At 41.9% G+C, this 21,342-nt stretch overlaps 1 protein-coding gene across 3 annotated transcripts in view; it reads right to left on the minus strand.

Moving 5' to 3' along the window:
• The window catches only part of SLC26A8 (solute carrier family 26 member 8), an 81,229-nt gene that overhangs the window by 59,273 nt on the left and 614 nt on the right, over positions 1 to 21,342 (minus strand). For 2 of the 3 annotated variants that reach the window (XM_042986205.1, XM_042986204.1), the window contains exons 1-3: positions 19,632 to 19,733; positions 9,699 to 9,885; positions 3,213 to 3,352 (exon numbers count right to left, since the gene is read on the minus strand). In XM_042986205.1, the coding sequence (XP_042842139.1) occupies positions 3,213 to 3,352; positions 9,699 to 9,883 (325 nt within the window). In that variant the 5' untranslated portion in view covers positions 9,884 to 9,885; positions 19,632 to 19,733. Of the gene's footprint in view, positions 1 to 3,212; positions 3,353 to 9,698; positions 9,886 to 19,631; positions 19,734 to 21,342 lie in introns of those variants that run through there. The other variant, XM_042986203.1, reaches the window with a different exon arrangement.

The following is a 21,342-nucleotide window of genomic DNA, read 5'->3' on the forward strand; positions in this document are numbered from 1 at the left end:
TTGTGCTCCTGGACGATTATCCCAGAGAAAAGAAGACTATGTTCATTAACCTACACACAAATGTTTCATAGCAGCTATATTTGTAATAGCCAAAAACTTGAAAATGATCCAGATGTACTTTAAGGGTAAATGTTTAAATAAGATGTGGTGCGGGGTGCCTGGGTGGCTCATCAGTTAAGTGTCCAACTTTGGCTCAGGTCATGATCCACAGTTTGCGGGTTCCAGCCCTGCATCAAGCTCTGTGCCTGACAGCTCAGAGCCTGGAGTCTGCTACGGATTCTGTGTCTCCCTCTCTCTCTGTCCCTCCCACCCTCACACTCTGTCTCTGTCTCTGTCTCTCTCTCAAAAATAAATAAACGTTAAAAATTTATTTTTTTTATTTAAAAAAAAATTTTTTTTAACGTTTATTTATTTTTGAGACAGAGAGAGACAGAGCATGAACGGGGAGGGTCAGAGAGAGGGAGACACAGAATCCGAAACAGGCTATAGGCTGTCAGCACAGAGCCCGATGCGGGGCTCGAACTCACGGACCGCGAGATCGTGACCTGAGCCGAAGTTGGCCGCTCAACCGACTGAGCCACCCAGGTGCCCCAAACATTAAAAATTTTTAAATAAACTGTGGTGCATCCATACCATGGAATACTACTCAGCAATAAAAAAAAGGAATAAACTATTGATACATACAACAACCTAGATGAATCTCCAGAGAATTAAGATGGGGGGAGGGGGAAGGCAATCTCAAAGAGTTACATACTATATGACCCTATTTATGTAACTTTCTCAAAGTGACAACATTCTAGAAAAGAACAGTTTAGTGGTTTCCAGGGTTAAGGAGGGGATGGGGGCAAGGGGTAAGTGGGGGTAACTATAGAAGGGAAACATGAGGGACGCCTGGATGGCTCATTTGGTTGAGCATCTGACAATTGATTTTGGCTCCGGGTCATGATCCCAAGGTTGTAGGATCGGGCCTTGCATTGGGCTCTGCACTGAGCTCAGAGCCTGCTTAAGAGTCTTTCACTCTCTCTCTCTCTCTCTCTCTCCCTCTCCCTTTGCCCCTCTCCCCCGCTCGCAATCTCTCTCTCAAAAAATAAAACAAAAACAAAAACAAAACAAAACAAAACAACCTTAAAAATAAAGGGCAACATGAGGGATCCTTGTGCTGGTGGAAATAAATAAAAAATACAGACAATATAAAATGAAGGGTGTGGAGGAACTAGAATTCTCATACCTTGCTGGTCGGAATGTAAAGTGGCAGGTACAGCCACTCAGGTACATAGATTGACAGTTTCTTATAAAGTTAAACACACACCTACCACATGACCAACCATATCACCTTAGAGAGATGAGATCTATGTTTACATAAAAACCTGTACCTGGGGTGCCTGGATGGCTCAGTCAGTTAAGCATCAGTTTCTTGATGTCGGCTCAAATCACGATCTTGGTTCGTGAGATTGAGCTCCTAGTCAGCCTCTGTGCTGACAGCATGGAGCATGCTTGGGATTCTCTGATTCTCTCTCTCCCTCTCTCTCTGCTCCTTCCCCCGCCCCCCACAAAATAAATAAGTAAACATTTTTTAAAAACCACCTGTACCTGAATGTCCATGGCAACTTTATTTTTGACAACCAAAAACTGGAAACAAAATATCTATCAATAAGTAAATAAATAAATAAACAAACCATCCTATGGACTGTTGCTCAGTCCAGCCATCCTATGGACTATTACTCAGCAATGAAAAGGAACAAGCTATTGATGCATATTACAGTTTGCATCAATTTCAAAGACATCATGCTGAATTCAAGAAGCCAGCCTTTAAGAGTTATATACTGCATGAATCCATTTACATGATATTCTCAAAAAGGCAAAACTATGGTGATAGAGAACAGATTAGTAGCTGCCAGGGGAGGATGTGACTTAAAGAGGTGGCATAAGAGCATTTGGGGGCTGATGGAACTGTTCTGGATCTTCACTGTGGTGGTAGTTACAGAAATCCATACATGTGTTTAAATTTATAGAACTGAACACCAAAAGGAAAAAAGTCAATTTTACTGCAGGGTAATTAATTATTTAAAAAGGGATCCCTTTGGGGGGCGCCTGGGTGGCTCAGTCAGTTAAGCGTCAGACTTCAGCTCAGGTCATGATCTCACGGTTCGTGGGTTCGAACCCTGTGTCAGGCTCTGTGCTGATAGCTCAGAGCCTGGAGCCTGCTTCGGATTCCGTGTCTCCCTCTCTCTCTGCCCCTCCCCTGCTCATGCTCTGTCTCTCAAAAATAAATAAATGTTAAAAAAAATTTTTTTTAATTAAAAGGGATCCCTTTTCTTCAATGATCAGCCTTGTGCCACATTTGGATGTCCGGTACCTACCACTTGCTCCTTTGCTTGGCCTCTTTGTGCTTTGCACAACCTGTATGATCACAGGATTCAATCCTACCTGGCTGGCTCCAGAAAAATAGAGAAATAGTATTTAAACAATACTACGTAGGGAATTGCGTGGTACTCTGAGTAAAGAATGAATACAATCTTTTCACTTTCTCTGTGGATAAATTTGATGTTGGGTTCACTTTCCAGTTGTTTCTTTGGAAACCTGGTAATGGTGGAATGTCAGCTGTGTTCCCAGCTAATGCTGGTTACGGTAAAAATGAGCCCAATTAGTCTACTATACCTGGACCAAGAAGACAGGTCCAGAACAATAAATACCCAGTGGGAATCCCTAGCTTTGGGCTTCTTGGAGCACAATAACTCTTGTAATGGGGCATGCCATTTGTGGGACTCTGGAAGCAACAGATAAGAGAATGACAAGAGATGTTGGTTCTATTTGGAAAATGAGGCTTCTAAAACCCAGATAGCTCCCATACTTATCCTCCACCTTCTTAAGAAAAACTAATGCCCACTGAGGTCTATTGTAGCTGTATGAACATGAAATAACTAGTCAAGCAAAAAAAAAAACCAAAAAACAAAACAAAACAAAACAAAAAAATGACCATTGAATGGGCATTGCAAATACTCTGGAAGGTATTTATAGCTCTAAACTGAATCTTTTGGAACCATGCTGGAAGAGTTCGAAATCTGGCTGGTAAGGGAAGAAATGATAATAATGTGAGTGGAACTCACCTATTTTTTTTTTTTTCTATTCGCCTAGCAAAGTAAATTGTTTAATCTGGGTAAGCAGACAAGGCCTGATAGGTTGTGGGTGAAAAGGCTTTGTATCTTCCTTACCTTGGGGAACTTGCACAAGGCCAACACTTATACCGGCAAGTAGGTCTCCGAGAAGCCAATCCTTGAATCGGTACAAACACATCCACTCCAGGAAGGGAAAGATCGTTAGCATGCATCTTAGGAACTTGTGCCATGAGCAGCTGTGAGAAAGAACAGAGACTTGATTCGGTTTTCCGAAGAAAAAGCCCGCATAGCCAAGAAAAGGCACAGTGCGTCGTTCTTCCCATACAGCAGAGTTTCTTGTCAGCACTGTTGATGTTCTGACAGGCCAGGCTAGATGACTCTTTGTTGTGGGACTGTCCTGTGCACTGCAGGATGTTTAGCAGCATCCTTGGGCCTCTACCCACCAGATGCCAATAGCATGCCCTCCTCAACTCGTGACAAGCAAAAAAAAGTCTCTAAACATTGCCAAATGTTCCCTCGGGGACAAAATTGCCTCTGGTTGGGAACCAAATGCCATACATATGACAAGAACTCAGCCTTATAGTCTAGCATACAAAACGGGATGTTTGGGAAGAATTAAACCTAGAAACTTTCTAGTAGAAAAATGGACTGTTATTGCTTTCTCTTGATAAGCACAGTGTTTTGAGATGTGATATTGATGGAAACCAGGGGCAATTAACACATCCGTGTCATTCCATATGCTTTTTTTTCTTTTTTTTTTTTTTACTGAAAATTAACTCTATTTGGTTTTGATCTGTAGTATGTCGAAATTTATAGAAAATATAGGCAGTGGAGGGGCGCCTGGGTGGCTCAGTTGGTTAAGTGTCAGATTTTGATGGAGGTCATGATCTCGTGGTTTGTGAGTTCAAGCCCCGCATCCTGTGTGCTGTCAGTACAGAGCTTGTTTCAGATCCTCTGTCTGCCTTTCTCTCTGCCTATTCCCCCACCTCTCTCTCTCTCTCATCTCTCTCAAAAATAAGTAAATATTAAAAAACAAGAAGAAGAAGAAGAAGAAGAAGAAGAAGAAGAAGAAGAAGAAGAAGAAGAAGAAAAATGTAGTGGATGGAATCCTGTGCTTTAGGAGTTAGCTACGTAAAGAAAAGGCATTAAAATAAAGCTTTATTATCCTTTAACCTAGTGGACATCAATCAGAAACAATTTTGTCATTCAGGGGTCATTTGGCAATGTCTGGAGACATTTTTTATTGTCAACAACTCAGGGAGGGGGTGCTATTGGTAGGCAGTGAGTAGAGGCCAGGGATGTTGCTAAACATCCTTCAGTGCATAGGACAACCCCCCCACAGGAAACAATGTTCTGGTCCAAAATGTTAATGATGCTGAGATTGAGAAAACCCACTTTAACTTTTATTTTACTTATTTATTTTTAAATGTTTATTTATTTATTTATTTTGAGAGACAGGGAGAGAGTGTGGGGGAGGGGCAGAGAGAAGAAAAAGAGAATCCCAAGTAGGCTCTGCACCATCAGTGTCGAGCCTGATGCAGGGCTCGATCTCAGGAACAATGAAATCATGACCTGAGCTAAAATCAAGAGTCAGACGCTTAACAGACTGAGCCACCAGGAGCCCTTTATTTATTTTTAAAATAAATTGATTAATCTACCTCCCTGGAAATACTTTTTCTAAAGTAGGCTTCACGCTCAGCCCAGAACCCAACACAGGGCTTGAACTCATGACCCTAAGACCCGAGCTGAGCTGAAGAGTCAGATGGTTAACCAACTGAGCCGCTCAGGCACCCCTAATACTTAGATCATCTAAAACAGCAGAATCATTGTAAATCAATCAGTCACTCAGCTAATCAATCAGCCAGTTTATTTATTTTTGAGAGAGAGAGACAGACAGAGGGTGAGCAGGGAAGGGACACAGAAAGAGGGGGACACAGAATCTGCAGCAGGCTCCAGGCTCTGAGCTGTCAGCACAGAGCCCAACACAGGGCTCTAACTCATGAACCAGGAGATCATGACCTGAGCCGAAGTCAGATGCTTAACCACCTGAGCCACCCAGGCGCCCCAAAACTAATTTAGTTTTAAATTGCTCTTTGCTGCTTATATTTTAGTGTGGGCTGAAAGCAAAATGTATGAAGGTTTTCCATGTGTGCGCTATAGTTGGATAGCTGAGATTTGACTATAGTAACAAATATAACTTTAGTGTATGCAAGGCTAAAATGTGTGCTTAGAAAGAATTTCACATGTTTGATTCCCACAACTATGAGCCTCACTTTCCCTAAGGTAATTAAGACCAACTAAGTGTAAGTGACTTTTCCAAGGTCGCAGTAGTGTGGGCAGAGCTGGGGCTATAAACCACCGGGTCTTCTGATTTCTACTTCCGTGTTCTGTACACTCTATTACCACCACAATTCCTACTGACAGCTATTGAATTCTGTTTGGGAGCCAGGAACAAGACCATTGGTTTGGAAGGAACATCACATTGCTATTTTTATGAGAGTCCCTGGATGTTAGGCAGGTGCACACAGTGTGCTCTCTCCAATTATAGCCCCCAAAGGGGACAGCAGAGCATGTCACTGGGACAATTTGTTTCTTCATCCAGTCCAGTCTCTCCTTCTCTCCATATGCCACTTGGCAGAAGACAAGCCACTGTAGGCAGAGTCATCAAAGCTCATTAGCATGGAAAAAAAAAATACAGAGGACCTCGAATGACAAGGCTCTAAAACTGAAAGAAAATCAAGGAAGGAGCTAGAGGAATAGGAATTAAAGCCAGTGGGGGAAACAGTATAAGCATTTCAACATGAACCTGGATTTGACTTAAGGCATCATTAAAGTGAGGAATGTAAGAGTCATTGTGAAAGCACACTCCCTTGACAACAAAGGGAGTATTTGTGGTTGCTAATAAAAAGGGAGAAAATGAGGAAAGAGATGAGGTTTTCTGTAAAAGAGGTAGAGTTCAAAGATTTTTTTAAAACTAAAAACCCCCACCCATATAGTGTTTTCTATTTGGTAGGTGCCTTACAAATACTCTTTAAATCCTCACAATCCCCTTATCAAGTAGCCGTAAGCATCATCCTCATTTTTACAGATGAGGAAACTGAGGCAAAGTAGGGTTGGAGAGCTTACCTAATGTCACACAGTTGGGAAGCAGCAGAATTGGGATTCAAAACCAGGCAATCTGGCCTCTGAGTCTTGCTCTTAACCACGGAGCTGTGCTACCTTTCACGTTAAAATCCAGAAGTGGATATAACTGTACATTTTAGAAGTAGGGAGTAAGACAAAAGCCCATGGGAGGCAGAATTGATCAGATTTAAGTGTCTAAGGATAGGGCAGGTGGAGGGGAGTTAGGCTGAAATTTCTTTGATTGAAACTTTTAAAAAAATTTTTTATTTAAAAAAATTTTTTTAATGTTTATTTATTTATTGTGTGTGTGTGTGTGAGAGAGAGAGAGAGCGAGCAAGAGAGCAAGCCAGATGCACTGTCAGCACAGAGCTCAATGGGGAGCTTGAACTCAAACTCTGAGATCATGACCTGAGCCGAAAGCAAGACCTCAACTGACTGAGCCACCCATGCCTCTTTGGTCATACACTTTTGTGATGAAGTATAAGTCAGGAAAAGACTCTTATTTTGTAGAGACAAAGCCAATGTGCCCCCAAACTCCTTCTTTGACATATGACCTCTGACCCATCAGGAGCAAAGAACATGAGAGTAGTGATGTAGGACTAGGGAGGGTCTCTGAGACTACAACTTGCAAAAGGCAGGATATGGACAAAGGAGAAGGCCTCAATAAGGAAGGTCTACAATTGGGCTGCATGGAGGCCTTTCTTTTTTGTCACCCAACACATGCCAATAGTAGTGATAAATCAAGGGATGAGAGGGACTGAAAATCCCAAGTATGAGTGAGAACAACTTGAATAATTAGGGCTAATACTATGATATAGGTCACAAAGGGTCCTTAACCTGAGGTCTATGGACCCCCAAGGGGTCTATGGATAGAATTTGTAGAGGTTTACGAACTTAGGAAAAATTCTATCTTTGTTTTCGTTACCTCCTAACTGAAATTTAGCATTTCCTTCAATTATGAACATTGACAGCAAACCACTATAGTATCAGCAGAACCTGACTTTGTCACTAATAGAAATCACAATATTTTCATATTACACTAAAATTGCTGCAGAGATCATAAAACATCATTTATTTCATCACTACTTTGAAATTATGGCAGTTACTAGATCCAGATTATTAAATAACATAATAGTGGTATTTTTTCTATTCTGAGAACTGTATTTCAACTGGTTTCCTTTATAATCCTATGTATTTTATGCATTAAAAAATATTCTGGGGGTGCCTGGGTGGCTCAGTCTGTTGAGCGTTCAACTTTGGCTCAGGTCATGATCTCGCTGTTTGTGAGTTCGAGCCCCGAATCCGACTCTGTGCTGACAGCTCAGAGCCTGGAGCTTGCTTCAGATTCTGTGTCTCTCCATCTCTTGGCCCCTCCCCTGCTCATGTTCTGTGTCTCTCTGTCTCTCAATAATGAATAAACGTTAAAAAAAAAATTCTGGCCAAGATCATTCAGTGGGGGAAAGAACTGTCGTCTCTTCAACAAAGGTGTTGGGAAAACAGAATATCCACATGGAAAGAATGAAGTCGGGCCCTTACTTTATACCATATACAAAATTAACTCAAAATGGAAAACAATCTAAATTTAAGAGCTAAAACTATAAAACTCTTAGAAGAAAAGATAGAGGAAGATCTTCATAATCTTGGATTTCACAATAGTTTCTTAACTATGACACAAAAATCACAGGCAACAAAACCAAAAAAATAGATAAATCAGATTTCATTAAAATTAAAAACTGTTGTGCATTAAAAACTGTGACACTATCAATCCACAGAAAGACAATCCACAAAATGGGAGAAAACATTTGCAAAATATGTATCTGATAAGAGTTTAATATCCAAGATATATAGAGAACTACTGCAACTCAACAACAAAAAGGCAATCTAATTTTAAAAAGAGCAAAAGAAATAAATAGACATTTCCTCAAAGAAGATATACAAATGACCAATAAGCACATGAAGAGATGCTCAACACATTTAGTTATCAGGAAAATTCAAAAAACAAAACAAAACCCCACAATGAGATACCGCTTCATGTCTAGTAGGATGACTTTATTTTTAAAAAATGGAAAATAACACAAGTTGAAGAGGACACAGAGCGATTGGAACACTTGTACATTGCCAGTGTGAATGTACAATGGTGTACTACTGTGAAAAAGTTTGGTAGTTTCTCAAAAAATTAAACATAGAGTCACCATATGATCCAACAATTCTACTCTCAGGTATACACCTTAAAGAATTGGCAACAAGTTCTCAAACAGATACTCCTATGCCAATATTCACAGCAGCATTATTCACAATAGCCCCAAAGTGGAAACAACCCAAGTGTCCATCAACAGATGAATAGATAAACAAAATGTGATATATACACACAATGGGATATCATCAGCCATAAAATGAAATGAAGTACTGATCAGGTTACAGCATAGATAAACTTTGAAAACATTATGCTAAGTGAAACAAACCAGACATGAAAGACAAAAATTGTGTGATTACACTTAAATGAAATATCAAGGGGGCCTGTGTGGCTCCGTCTGTTAAGCATCTGACTCTTGATTTCAGCTCAGGTCATGATCTCACAGTTTGTGAGTTCGAGCCCACGTCGGGCTCTGCGCTGACAGTGCAGAGCCTGCTTAGGAGTCTCTCTCTCTCTTTCCCTCTCTCTGCCCCTCCCCTGATGGTGTTCTCTCTCTCGCTGTCCCAAAATAAACTTAAATAAGAAAAGGAAATATCTAGAAGAGGCACAGCGATGGAACATAGAGGAGAGGTTACCAAGGGGTAGGGTGAGGGGGAAATGGGGAATTATTGCTTAATGGGTGCAAAGTTTCTGTTTGGGATGATGAAAAAGTTTTGAAAACAGTGGTGATGGTTGCACAACATCATGATTTGTACATTTCAAATGGGTTAAAACGGCCAATTTTACGTGATACGTGTTTTACCACAATTTTTAAAAGTAAAAAAAAAATATTCTGAAAAGATGTTCATAAGCTTTACTAGATTGCTAAAAGGCTCGCAGCACAAAAACAGGTTAAGAGCCCCTCAACTTCGGACTTACACAATCACACTGGGTATCAGGGGGGTAAGTCCTATGTTGTACGACTACAAGGACTTGGTGGGCACCACTGGCTATGAGGTTAGAAGGATCCCATTCTGCTACCATTAATTAGTCCATCCCAGTTGCTTCTTGTTAGGAAACTGGTAACAGTGGTTAACGGAACAATGTATTTATTAAATATCATCCCTAGATGCTGTGGGGGGCATCCAAGGTCTTTATGCCCAAGAAATTTATAATCAAGAGGGTGCTACAAGACAAACCACAAACAAGTGACTGAAGAAAAATTGCACAGTAAACTAAGGGTCCTGATGACAGGAGTTCAGAGGAAGAAGACAGAAGTCATCACCAGAGGAATAGAGTTTTGGTGCTGACAGCTTGGAGGCAGTTGAATGACCCCACACACCCACCGGCACTGGATGTGGTGTCTGAAGGTAGTGATGTCAATATCCAAGTTCCCAGAGGAAATGCTCTTCCTTCTGTGGTCTTGTTGAAAGGTCTCCTCATTGTACACATCTCGCTGGACGTCATAGGCAAAAGAATTTTGCTTACGTTTAAAGCCAAAACCCTGGAAGTCTTTCTCTGGTTGCATCATTTCTGGTTGAGTGGAAAGAGATAAAAAAAATTTTTTTAAAATCTAGATTCTCAGTACACTTTTATGGAAATAGAATTTCCATATAATGATATTTTACATTTGCATAACAATGCTGTTTTGCGAAACTTTCTCTTGTACAATTTTATACTCAAAACCACCCTATAAAAAAATTCAAGGCATATATTAATCTCATTTTCCAAATGGAGAAACACAGAAGGTTAAACAGCCTTGGTTGTCTAATAATTAGAATTGGGGCTAAAGCCCAAGTGTCTTGCTGGGAAGCCTAGTTTTCTTTACATTCAATTATGTTGCTATGTTGTGGGGAAGTGATTAAGAGGTAAAAGTCAGTATCACCTCCAATTTTCACCAAAAATACTAAAGATTAACTGGTCAATACAACATCTTCCCTTTATCCTTTCCTTTTCTTCATAGCACTTGTCAGGACCTGATTCAATGTTTGTCCATTCGTCTAAACCCAAGAGGCAGGACTTTTTTCATGGTTGTGTCCACAGGTGCCAGAATAGTGCCTGATACTTAAGATTGCTATTTCTTAAATGACTGTCAAGTACCCAGTTAGTGGCACTACAGTGTAGCAGAAAAAACACTGCACAGGGTATCAGGAGACTGGGGTTCCAGCCTTGGCTGTTTTTCTAACTAATGGTATGATTGGGCTTAAGTTTCTCAGAAACTGAGTTTCAGTTTCCTTCAGTTTCATGCATAAAATAACATGGTTGGAACACACAGTCTCAAAGGGTCACAGTAAACTTTAAAAATCTATATCATCCTGGGGCACCTGGGTGGCTCAGTGGGTTAAGTATGTGCCTTTGGCTCTTGGGACATGATCTTACAATTCATGAGTTTGAGCCTGGCATTGGGCTCTCTGCTGTCTGTGCAGAGCCAACTTCAGATCCTCTGTCCCCCTCTCTCCCTGCCCCTCCCCCACCCCTTTCTCTCAAAAATAAATAATAAAAACTTAAAAACCAAATCTATATCATCCTGCTCTTTTTTTTTTTCATCCTGCTCTTTTAAGAAAATGAGGAGGGACCCCTGATTGGCTCAGTCAGTTAAGTGTCTGACTCTTGATTTTTGGCTCAGACTATGATCTCATGGTTCATGAGTTCAAGCCCCATGTCCATCTCTGTGCTGACAGTGTGGAACCTGCTTGGGGTTCTCTATCTCCCTCTCTCTCTGCCCCTCCTGTGCTTGCACTCTCTCCCTCTCTCTCCCTCTCCTTCCCTCTCTCTCCTTCCGTCTCTCTCTTTCAAAAACAAATATTAAAAAAAAAAAAAAAGAAAATGAGAAGGAGGAGTTACTGAGGATAGCTATAGATTCATTTGTGGAAGAAAGTACAGTCTTGTTTAAGTTTTTATTTATTTATTTTGAGAGAGAGAGAGAGAGACAAATCGAGAGAAGAGAGAGAGAGAGAGAGAGAGAGAGAGAGAATTCCAAGCAGGCTCCCCACTGTCAGTGCAAATATTGACATGGGGCTTGAACCCATGATCCATGAGATCATGACCTGAGCTGAAATCAACAGTCAGATGCTCAACTGACTGAGTCACACAGGTGCCCCAGTCATTCTTGATCATCTATGTTTTTGAATAATAAAAAAAGCATAAACTCTAAATTGCTTCCCACATAAATATGGAAAAGTGTGTATACACACACACACACACACACACACACACACACACACATATCACATAGCTATAAAATACTCCAAATATGTAGATTACCCAAGTAGTTCTTTTATAGGTGAAGCTGAAAACAAGTTTAATGTGTCGGCAACGTTGTTTTCCTTCAGAATGCTCATTTATCACCATCATCATCATCACCAATATTTATAGAGCACTTACTATATACCAAGCATTGCACTCAATTTTTTTCACGAGTTATTTCATGTAATTTCCACAACAATCCCAATATTGCTGTTATCCCCATTTTATAGGTGATAAAACCGAGATTTTTGAAAAGTGAACTGATTGGGCCATAGTCCAATATTGTATTTTTACTTTCAAAGCACTGGGTAGCAGTTGTGTGTTGTATAGCCAGTCCTGTGAATTAAAGATCACAATTCAATAAAGTGAGAATGTGGTTGGGGAATATAAAAGAGGATGGAAGAGGTATTTTACAATGTATCACTTAAGAGAATTAGTAATTTGTAGGAATGCAAGCTGGTGTAGCCACTCTGGAAAACAGTATGGAGGTTCCTCAAAAAACTAAAAATAGAACTACCCTACGACCCGGCAATTGCACTCCTAGGCATTTATCCACAGGATACAGGTGTGCTGTTTCGAAGGGACACATGCACCCCCATGTTTATAGCAGCACTATCAGCAATAGCCCAAGCATGGAAAGAGCCCAAATGTCCATCAATGGATGAATGGAAAAAGAAAATGTGGTATATATATACAATGGAGTATTATTCGGCAATCAAAAAGAATGAAATCTTTCCATTTGCAACTACGTGGATGGAACTGGAGGGTATTATGCTAAGTGAAATTAGTCAGAGAAAGACACAAACCACATTAATTCACTCATATGAAGACTTTAAGAGACAAAACAGATAACATAGGGGAAGGGAAACAAAAATAATATAAAAACAGGGAGGGGGACAAAACATAATAGATTCTTAAATATGGAGAACAAACAGAGGGTTACTGGAGGGGTTGTGGCAGGGGGGATGGGCTAAATGGGTAAGGGGCACTAAGGAATCTACTCCTGAAATCATTGTTGCGCTAGATGCTAACTAGTTTGGATGTAAATTTTAAAAAAATTAAAAATTAAAAAACAAGAGAGAATTAGTAATTTGTGTCTTTTACAGAAAGAAACAGAACTGTACGTTAAAACAAGCAGTATTTTTCCCTTTCTTTCCCCCACCTGTAGGAATATTCATCCAGTCTTCCTTACTTTTCCCATGTAATATTTTTTTTAATGTTTAGTTTTGAGAAAGAGAGAAAAAAAAAAGTGTGAATGGGGGAGGGGACGAAGGGGTGGGGACAGAGGATCTGAAGCAGGCTCTTTGCTGACAGTAGAGAGACCAGTGCAGGGCTCGAAGCTACAAACTGTGAGGTCATGACCTGAGATGAAGTCAGACACTTAACCAGCTGAGCCACCCAGGCGCCCCTTCCTATGTAATCTTACAACAAGCTTCCTTTACTGGAATGTATCTGTTCCTGGCAAATGCGAGAGCCCAGTAACCTGCTGAGTATAATGAGATGATAAAAACTGCTATCCTGGGTTGGGTCCAGGGTCTTGAATCCAGCATTTTGTTCCTGAAAATGGCACTAAGGTGGGGTTGGCATGAAGCAGGCAATATATGCCCATCGAGGTACTGGGTGGGGGGTGGGGTGGGGGGACACTGGAGCTGACAGAGGCACCAAAGGCTACTCATTTCCAGCTGGCATGGGTCACGTGGGGCCCAGCATGACCAGATCAGATCTTTTTCTTCCTTTCTTTATTTAAAAAAATTTTTTTTAAATTTTTTTTAACATTTATTTATTTTTGAGACAGAGAGAGACAGAGCATGAATGGGGGAGGGTCAGAGAGAGGGAGACACAGAATCTGAAACAGGCTCCAGGCTCTGAGCTGTCAGCACAGAGCCCGACGCGGGGCTCGAACTCACGAACTGTGAGATCATGACCTGAGCCAAAGTCGGCTGCGTAACCGACTGAGCCACCCAGGCGCCCCTAAAAAAACTTTTTTATGTTTATTTATTTTTGAAGGAGAGAGAGACTGAGCAGAGGGAGGGGCAGAAAGAGGGAGACACCGAATCTGAAGCAGGCTCCAGGCTGTCAGCACAGAGCCCAACTCGGGGCTGGAACTCAGGAACTGTGAGATCATGACCTGAACCGAAGTCAGATGCTTAACCGACTGAGTCATCCAGGTACCCACAGATTGGATCTTTTTCAAGAGAAGCCATAATTTTTTATCTCAGATTTTTATCTGAGGTCTTCTGACTTGGAAGTGTTGTCCATCACTTTACATATCCCATTGAACAAAAACACCTCTGCAGGCCAGAAATCAGCCAATGGACCATCAGGGTGTGACCTTTGCACCAAGAGCTTTTTCCCCCAAGAATTTCTCTCTCTTTCCACGCTAAAGTATATACATTTTCTGTTGTCACACCCTTTGGAGGTATTGTATCCCACTAGTTCACTTACAGAAAGTAAGATTTCATTTTATTGTCTTCAATCTACATCACTGATATTTTGAGAGGTAGCCCCCATCTACCAGACTAAGTTTGGATAGGTCTGTCTGCTTTTATTTTCACAATTTTATAAATTTCTACCATATGTACTCTTGGCCTTCCTTTATTTAAAACATCTTTTTAATGTTCATTTATTTTTGAGAGAGAGAGAGAGAGAGAGAGAGAGAGAGAGCACAAGCAGGGGAGGGGCAGAGAGTGAGAGGGAGACACAGAATCTGAAGCAGGCTCTAGGCTGTCAGCATGGAGCCTGATGCAGGGCTTGAACTCCCGAACCATGAGATCATGACCTGAGCTGAAGTCTGACACTTAACCAACTGAGCCACCCAGGTGTCCCTCTTGGCCTTCATTTGTGACCTAAGAATTCACCTACTATTTCATCTGTGGTCAATTAATTTAGTATCCCACAAACATTTGCTGAATGCTAGGTGCTCTGGGGATACAAAAGAACAAAGACTCTGTAGTTTAGTAGAATAAAAATCCCAAAATATAGTGCTGTAAGAGTTTAGAAGTGGGAAAGACAGGTATTAACATTTATTGCTGCCCTGCTATTTGGCAGGTTCTTCACACACATCCTCTCAAGAGAGGTAGTATTTTCCTGATACTGATTGTACCCATTTTACTGATGAGTTTAGTTTGAGTTTCTCAGAGTCAAATAGCAGAGCCAGAACCTGAACTCCATCTTTCTGGCTCCAAAAAATGCTACATCCAAATACCATGTGACCTACAGAGTGGGGTTAATAATTCCAACCTAGGGGGATGAGAAAGGCCTCCTGGGGGAGGGGGGATATGATTTGAGCTCTGCACTGTCTAAACTGGGGGCAGGGAGAAGAATCAGGTATTTCAGGAAGAAAATAAGATAAAATTACAGAGATAATATAAAGCAAGTGATTTAGTAGATGGAGTAAAGTCAGTGTCAAGCCCAAAAAGGTAGGTTGAGGCCTATTCCTGGAGGGCCTAAAATGCTGGGTTGAACCTGGATTTTTTAGCTACTTAGTATTTGAAACAGCATTTTTCCCAGAATTAGAACAATCTTAATATTTGTATGGAACCACAAAAGACACCAAATAGACAAAGCAATCTTGAATAAGAAAAACAAAACCAGAGGTATAACAATTCCAGGCTTCAAGTTATATTACAAAGTGATAGTAATTAAAACTGTATGGTACCGGCACAAAAACAGACACAAAGGTCAATACACTAGAATAGAAAACCCAGAAATAAACCCCCAATTATATGGTCAATTAATCTTTGACAAAGGAGGAATAAATACACAGTGAGAAAAAGTCTTTTCCACAAATGGTGTCAGGAAAACTGGACAGCAACATGCAAAAGAATGAAACTGGACGCTTTCTTACACCATACACAAAAATAAACTCAAGGGGTGCCTGGGTGGCTCTCGGTTAAGCATCTGACTCTTGATTTCAATTCAGGTCATGATCTCACAGTTCGTGTGATGGAGCCCCACATAGGGCTCTGTGCTGACAGCGCAGAGGCTGCTTGGGATTGTCTCTCTCTTTCTCTCTCTGCCCCTCCCCACTCACACACATGCTCTCTCACTCTCTCTTTCCCTCAAAATAAATAAATAAACATTTTTTTTTAAAAACCCTCAAAATGAATTAAAGACCTAAATGCAAGACTTGAAGCTATAAAAATCCTTGAAGAGAACACAGGCAGTAATTTCTCTGACATTGACTGTAGCAACATTTTTCTAGCTATGCCTCCTGAGGCAAAGGAAATAAAAGCAAAAACAATTATTGGGACTACATCAAAATAAAGTTTCTGGACAGTGAAGGAAACAATCAACAAAACTAAAAGGCAACCTACAGAATGGGAGAAGATAGTTGCAAATCACATATCTGAAAAAAGATTAGTATCTGAAATATATAAAGAAGGGATACAACTCAATACCCCAAAGATAAGTAATACAATTAAAAATGGTCAGAAAACATGAACAGACATTTCTCCAAAGAAAATATCCAGATGACCAACAGACACATGAAAAGATCTTTGTCATCACTTAATATCAGGGAAATGCAAATCAAAACACAATGAAATATCACTCATACCTGTCAGAATGGCCAAAATCAAAAACATAAGAAATAGCAAATGCTGGCAAGGATGTGGAGAAAAAGGGATGTTGGTGGGAATGCAAACTGGTGCAGCCACTATGGAAACAGTATGGAGGTTCCTTAAAACATTAAAAATAGAACCACTATTGCATTACTGGGCATTTCCCCAAAATACAAAAACACTAATTCAAAGGGATATATGCACCCCTCTGTTTATTGCAGCATTATTTGCAATAGTGAAACGACTGAAGCAGCCCAAGTATCCATCAATAGGTGAATGAGTGAATGAAGATGTGGTGTGTGTGTGTGTGTGTATGCAGCCATGAAATATATATGTGGTGTGTGTGTGTGTGTGTGTGTGTGTATATATATATATATATATATATATATATATATATATATATTCAGCCATGAAAAATAATTAAATCTTGCTATTTGCAACAACATGGATGGAGCTAGAGTATAATGCTAAGCCAAATAAGTCAGTCAGAGAAAGACATATGATCTCACTCATATGTGGAAGTTAGGAAACAAATGAGCAAAGGAAAAAGAGAGAGAGAGAGAAACCAAGAAACAGATTTTTAACTGTAGAGAAAAAACTGATGGTTACTAGAGGGGAGGGGGTCGTGGGGATGTGTGAAACTGGTGATAGGGATCAAAGAGTACACTTATCATGACAAAAAAGAAAGTGTTTGAGCAGGACTAGTAATATGCACAGAGAAGTGCTTTTTGGCAAGACAAAGTGTCAGTGGTGGTCTAGAGCTATACTATCCAGCATGGTAGCCACTGGCTACCTGTGGCTATTTAAATTTAACTTAATTAAAATAAAATGAAATGAAAGCTTCAGTTTTTCAGTTGCACTAGCTACAGTTCAAGTGCTCAGCAGCCCCATGGGGCAGAGGCTACCATACTGAATATGAATAGTGCGGGTATAAAACATTTCCATCACCACAGAAAGTTCTATTGGACAGTGCTGGAAATGAAAGAGACTGAGGCAGAAAGTCCAGTTGGAGACCACTATTATTACTGTAGCTTAGGGGGAAAGTAATAAAGTCATCACTCATGGGAGGGACCACAGCGAGGCTGGTTAGGAGGGACAGGAGGAAAGCTGTCTTTAAAGAACTCATCACATGATAAAGATAAAACATATGATTCCTTATTGGTTTTTTTTTTTTTCAGTCATCTCTAGACTTTGTGCAGCTCCATTATGTCTTTCTTGATTTCATAGGAACCCTATTGGTTGATTTTCATGCATTAGCAGGACACTTCTGATGATAAGAAGCTCCTATTTACAAGTGGCAGATGCAGTTTGGTGTGGAGAAGGTGGTACATTTCAGAAAAAAGTTATCAAAGTACACTGATGGGAATGACCTTTCAGCTGAGACACAACACAAGAGGGGGTCTCTGTTGCTGACTCCTGAGGGCATCAATGTGATGGGTCTTTGCACATGGTGTGATCAATAACATGCTAAGTTCCACCCATAATCTTGAAGCTAAGTGTCTGCTTAGAAAACAATTCCCTGATGCTTCTTGACATCAGACAAAATATTTAGGTGGGTGGACTATGGGTCTGAAGTTCCTAGGGTTTCATTTTCTTTTTCTACAAATGTGATTCTGGGCATCTGGCTTCACTACCAACAAATTATTTTCATCTGTGTAGCCCACACTTGGTGCCCACACAAATAGCATCAGCATAATCTGGGAACATGTTAGAAATGCAAATTCTCAGGTCCCACCTAGCAAGACCTAATTAATCAGAAACTCTGCGGATGGGCCAGCAGTTGGTTTAAGAAACCTCCAGGTGATTCTGCTACACAATAAAGTGTGAGGACTGCTGTAAGTATAGCCAATTATTTATTTATCATTTATTTGGTTAGTCTTCCCATGCTCAATTTGGGGGCATTGTTAAAAACAGGCACTTTTACTGTCTCTCCTTCAAAAATAAATAAGCAAAAAAAAAAAATGTTAAAAAGGGGGCATCTGGGTGGCTCAGTCGATCAAGCGTCCCACTTTGGCTCAGGTCATGATTTCACAGTTCATGAATTCAAGCCCCACATCGGGCTCTGGGCTGACCGCTCAGAGCCTGGAGCCTGCTTCAAGTTCTGTCTCCCTCTCTCACTGCCCCTCCCCCGCTCATGCTGTCTCTGTCTCTCTCTCTCTCCCCCCCCTTCAAAAACAAATAAACATTTTTAAAAATGTTTTTTTAAAAACAGGCACTTTTGGGATACCTGAGTGGTTCAGTCGGTTGAATGTCCGACTTTCGCTCAGGTTATGATCTCACAGTTCACAAGTTTGGGTCCCACATGGGGCTAGCTGCTGTCAGTACAGAGTCTGCTTTGGATGCTCTGCCCCTCTCTCTGCTCCTGCCCGCTTGCACTCTCTCTGTGTCTCAAAAAATAAATAAACATTAAAAAATAAAAAAGGCACATTTGACCTAGCCCCTGCATTCCCCAAACTACCCCTGTCTATCAACCATCTGTTGATTCATTTACATAATATGTTGAAAGTATTTTAAAGGCCAATAATAAAAAACTTAAATGCAACCCAAATTTCTGACTATTAACCTGATTGATAGATGTGAAATCCTGAACCTTAGTTTAGTTGCAAGAATATCTTTTGCCTCGTACTGTCATCTTTCCTATATTCTCTATAATCATGGTAAGGTAATATCCACTTCCAAAATTTCAAATAAGCATTTGTAATTTCATCAGAAACAACAGCCCTTTGCCCGTTACTACCTCCATTTTTATAGGGAATGTATTTGGGATATAGCAAAGGCACAAGCGGGGTGCACTGCTTTTAGTATCCTTCAGTTATGCTGTCTGGTGGCTGCGGATGAAGAGCCTTGAGGACTGGGTCGACAGCCATCAAAAGCATACACAACTACCTTCGATGCGACCAGTGGGGTGTGTTGGAGAGAAACTCATTGTCAGGGTGAGGATGTTGGAGAAGGCTTCACAGGGGGGCACTGATACATCAACAGGAGTTGAGAGAAAGAGAAGGGAGCCATGGCAGGTGGGAGTGGGGGCGCGGTCCGAAAGAATAAAATGAACAGGGCGGTGAGGTCTGAAAGAAGAAGGCGCGCCTGGGCAGTGGGGCCGCAGGAGGAGACAGACGGTGGTAGCGAGAGGATCAGGCTGCAGCTCAGCTCTGGGGCTTCTGGCAACTCGGACCAAAGAGTTTGAAAGGCTCCGATTGCGAATCGCATGCATCGCCCCCTGTCCTTGCGGTTCGGCGGCCTTTCATCAAGCAGAGAAGATACCTCTGAGAGATAAGCTCTCAGGGATACCGTCATTCATTCATGCCACAAACACTGAGCGCCCGCGACGCGCCGGGCCCTGCCGGCCACTGACGCAGCCCCCGCCCCGGGACTTCGGAGGGCAACCGGGGCTGGTGCCCCGCACCCGGACGCCCGCGCCCGCCTCCACCCTGCAGCCCCCGGGCCCCGGGCGGCTCTCTGCCACGGCTCCACCTGGGTCTCCCTGCGGGGACGCGGGGGCGGACGCTGAGGTCCCACGCAGCTGCGGCCTGGCTGGCGGCGCCGTAGACGCGGACGCCGGCCGTTCCCGAGCCGTTGCGGCCGAACCCGAGGGCGTTCTGGCGGGCGGGGCACCAGAGAGGGGGGCGAGGAAGGAGAGCAAGGGCAGCTACGGTGCGGAGCCCCGAGCGGGGGCTCCTGGGGCCAGGGAAGCCCTTTAATCTGTGCCACCCAGGCCTCCACTTGCTTTGGGGTTTGACTGCTCTTGATTGGGGGCCCTCTTGATGCCAGCCCTCGTGCCCGGCACGCCGCACACAGTAATTCACTTAAATCACGCGACGACCTTGTCAGGTCGGAAGACACACAAGGAAAACTGAGGCTATAAGGTCACCCAGGTCTCCAACCCTAGCTCTCTGCCATCATTAGCCTGGCTCCTCCCACGGAAGGACACTCTCCAGCCCAGGTCTCTTGCTCTGCTCCCTGCCCTTTAACCTTCTGAAGTTTACTCAGTCCCTGTCACTGTCTCTAACTATGCCTTGTATTCCTGCTTGGCCCCTTTGCAGTTTTAGACTTGACTCGATTACTGTGTTAGTGTGTAACGCATCATTCACTGGACCTATTCCTTTTTGTAAACTGTCACCCCCATAAGGGCGGGGAATTTCATCTCGTTCATTAACTGCTGTATTATCCGTGCCTAAACAATGTGGTAGATGCAGTAAGTGCTCAATAAATTTGTGTTGAACGATTGGATGATTGCCCTGCTGTTACTGTAAACTCCATGTAGGCAGCATGTTTGCGGATCCCCATTAATCGGAAGTGCCCCGCACCTAGGAGGCATTCAGTACAGATTTGTTGAAGGAGTGAGTGAATGGATTGCCTCCTGAATCTTTACCCTTTCAGTCACTCTCACCTCACCATCCCCATTTGTTGGATAATTATATGAATTCCGTAGGATTCCATTGTCCATTCATCTCCTTGATTTTCCACTCCCACTTGCCATTTTTTTTTTTCAGTGACATTTTTGCTCTCATTTCCTCCTTCAGCCTTCATTCTTTCTTGGAAAGCTCCCTAACCTGCAGGTTGTCCTGGGACATTTTCAAGCAGCATGTCCTCCTAGGCAAGAGAATCCAGGCTAAACCACACTGAATCCCCCCCAAGAAAGGCTTTCCACAAATCATCCACGACTCTGGTTTTTGTTTTTGTTTTCTTTGAGGAGAACTAAGGATCCTGCACCACCTCCTAAGGGAGATCATGCTCATTATTCATAATTTGTTCAATAAATATTTATGAGGTACCTATTATGTTCTAGGCACTGTGCTAGATGCTGTGACAAGCATAAGCAAAATCTGAGCACTCCAAGGGAAGCGTAACACCAAAGAGAATAATCATGGGAAGTGTTGAGAAGTGTCCTGGATTGGATCTAGTTATTTCTAAGAGAGATTGGAACAAACTTTAACAAAGGAATAGGATGGTAACAGTGGGGGTAGGTATGGGGTTATAATACCTTGCCCGTTTACACTTTATTATCTTGTTCAGCTTTACAAATGACCCCGTTAGGTGGGAATGTAAGGCAGGAATTTTTTTTTTTTTTTTGCAGAAACTGGAACTAGGGTCAAGAAAGGTCAATTGACTTGCCTAATGCGACACTTCCGTAAAACAGTGTAATCTCTGCCTTGTTACTCCTTAATCTGAGAGGAATGAATCA

The sequence above is a fragment of the Panthera tigris genome, chromosome B2 (genome assembly GCF_018350195.1).
Source record: "Panthera tigris isolate Pti1 chromosome B2, P.tigris_Pti1_mat1.1, whole genome shotgun sequence".
Taxonomy (NCBI): Eukaryota; Metazoa; Chordata; class Mammalia; order Carnivora; family Felidae; genus Panthera; species Panthera tigris.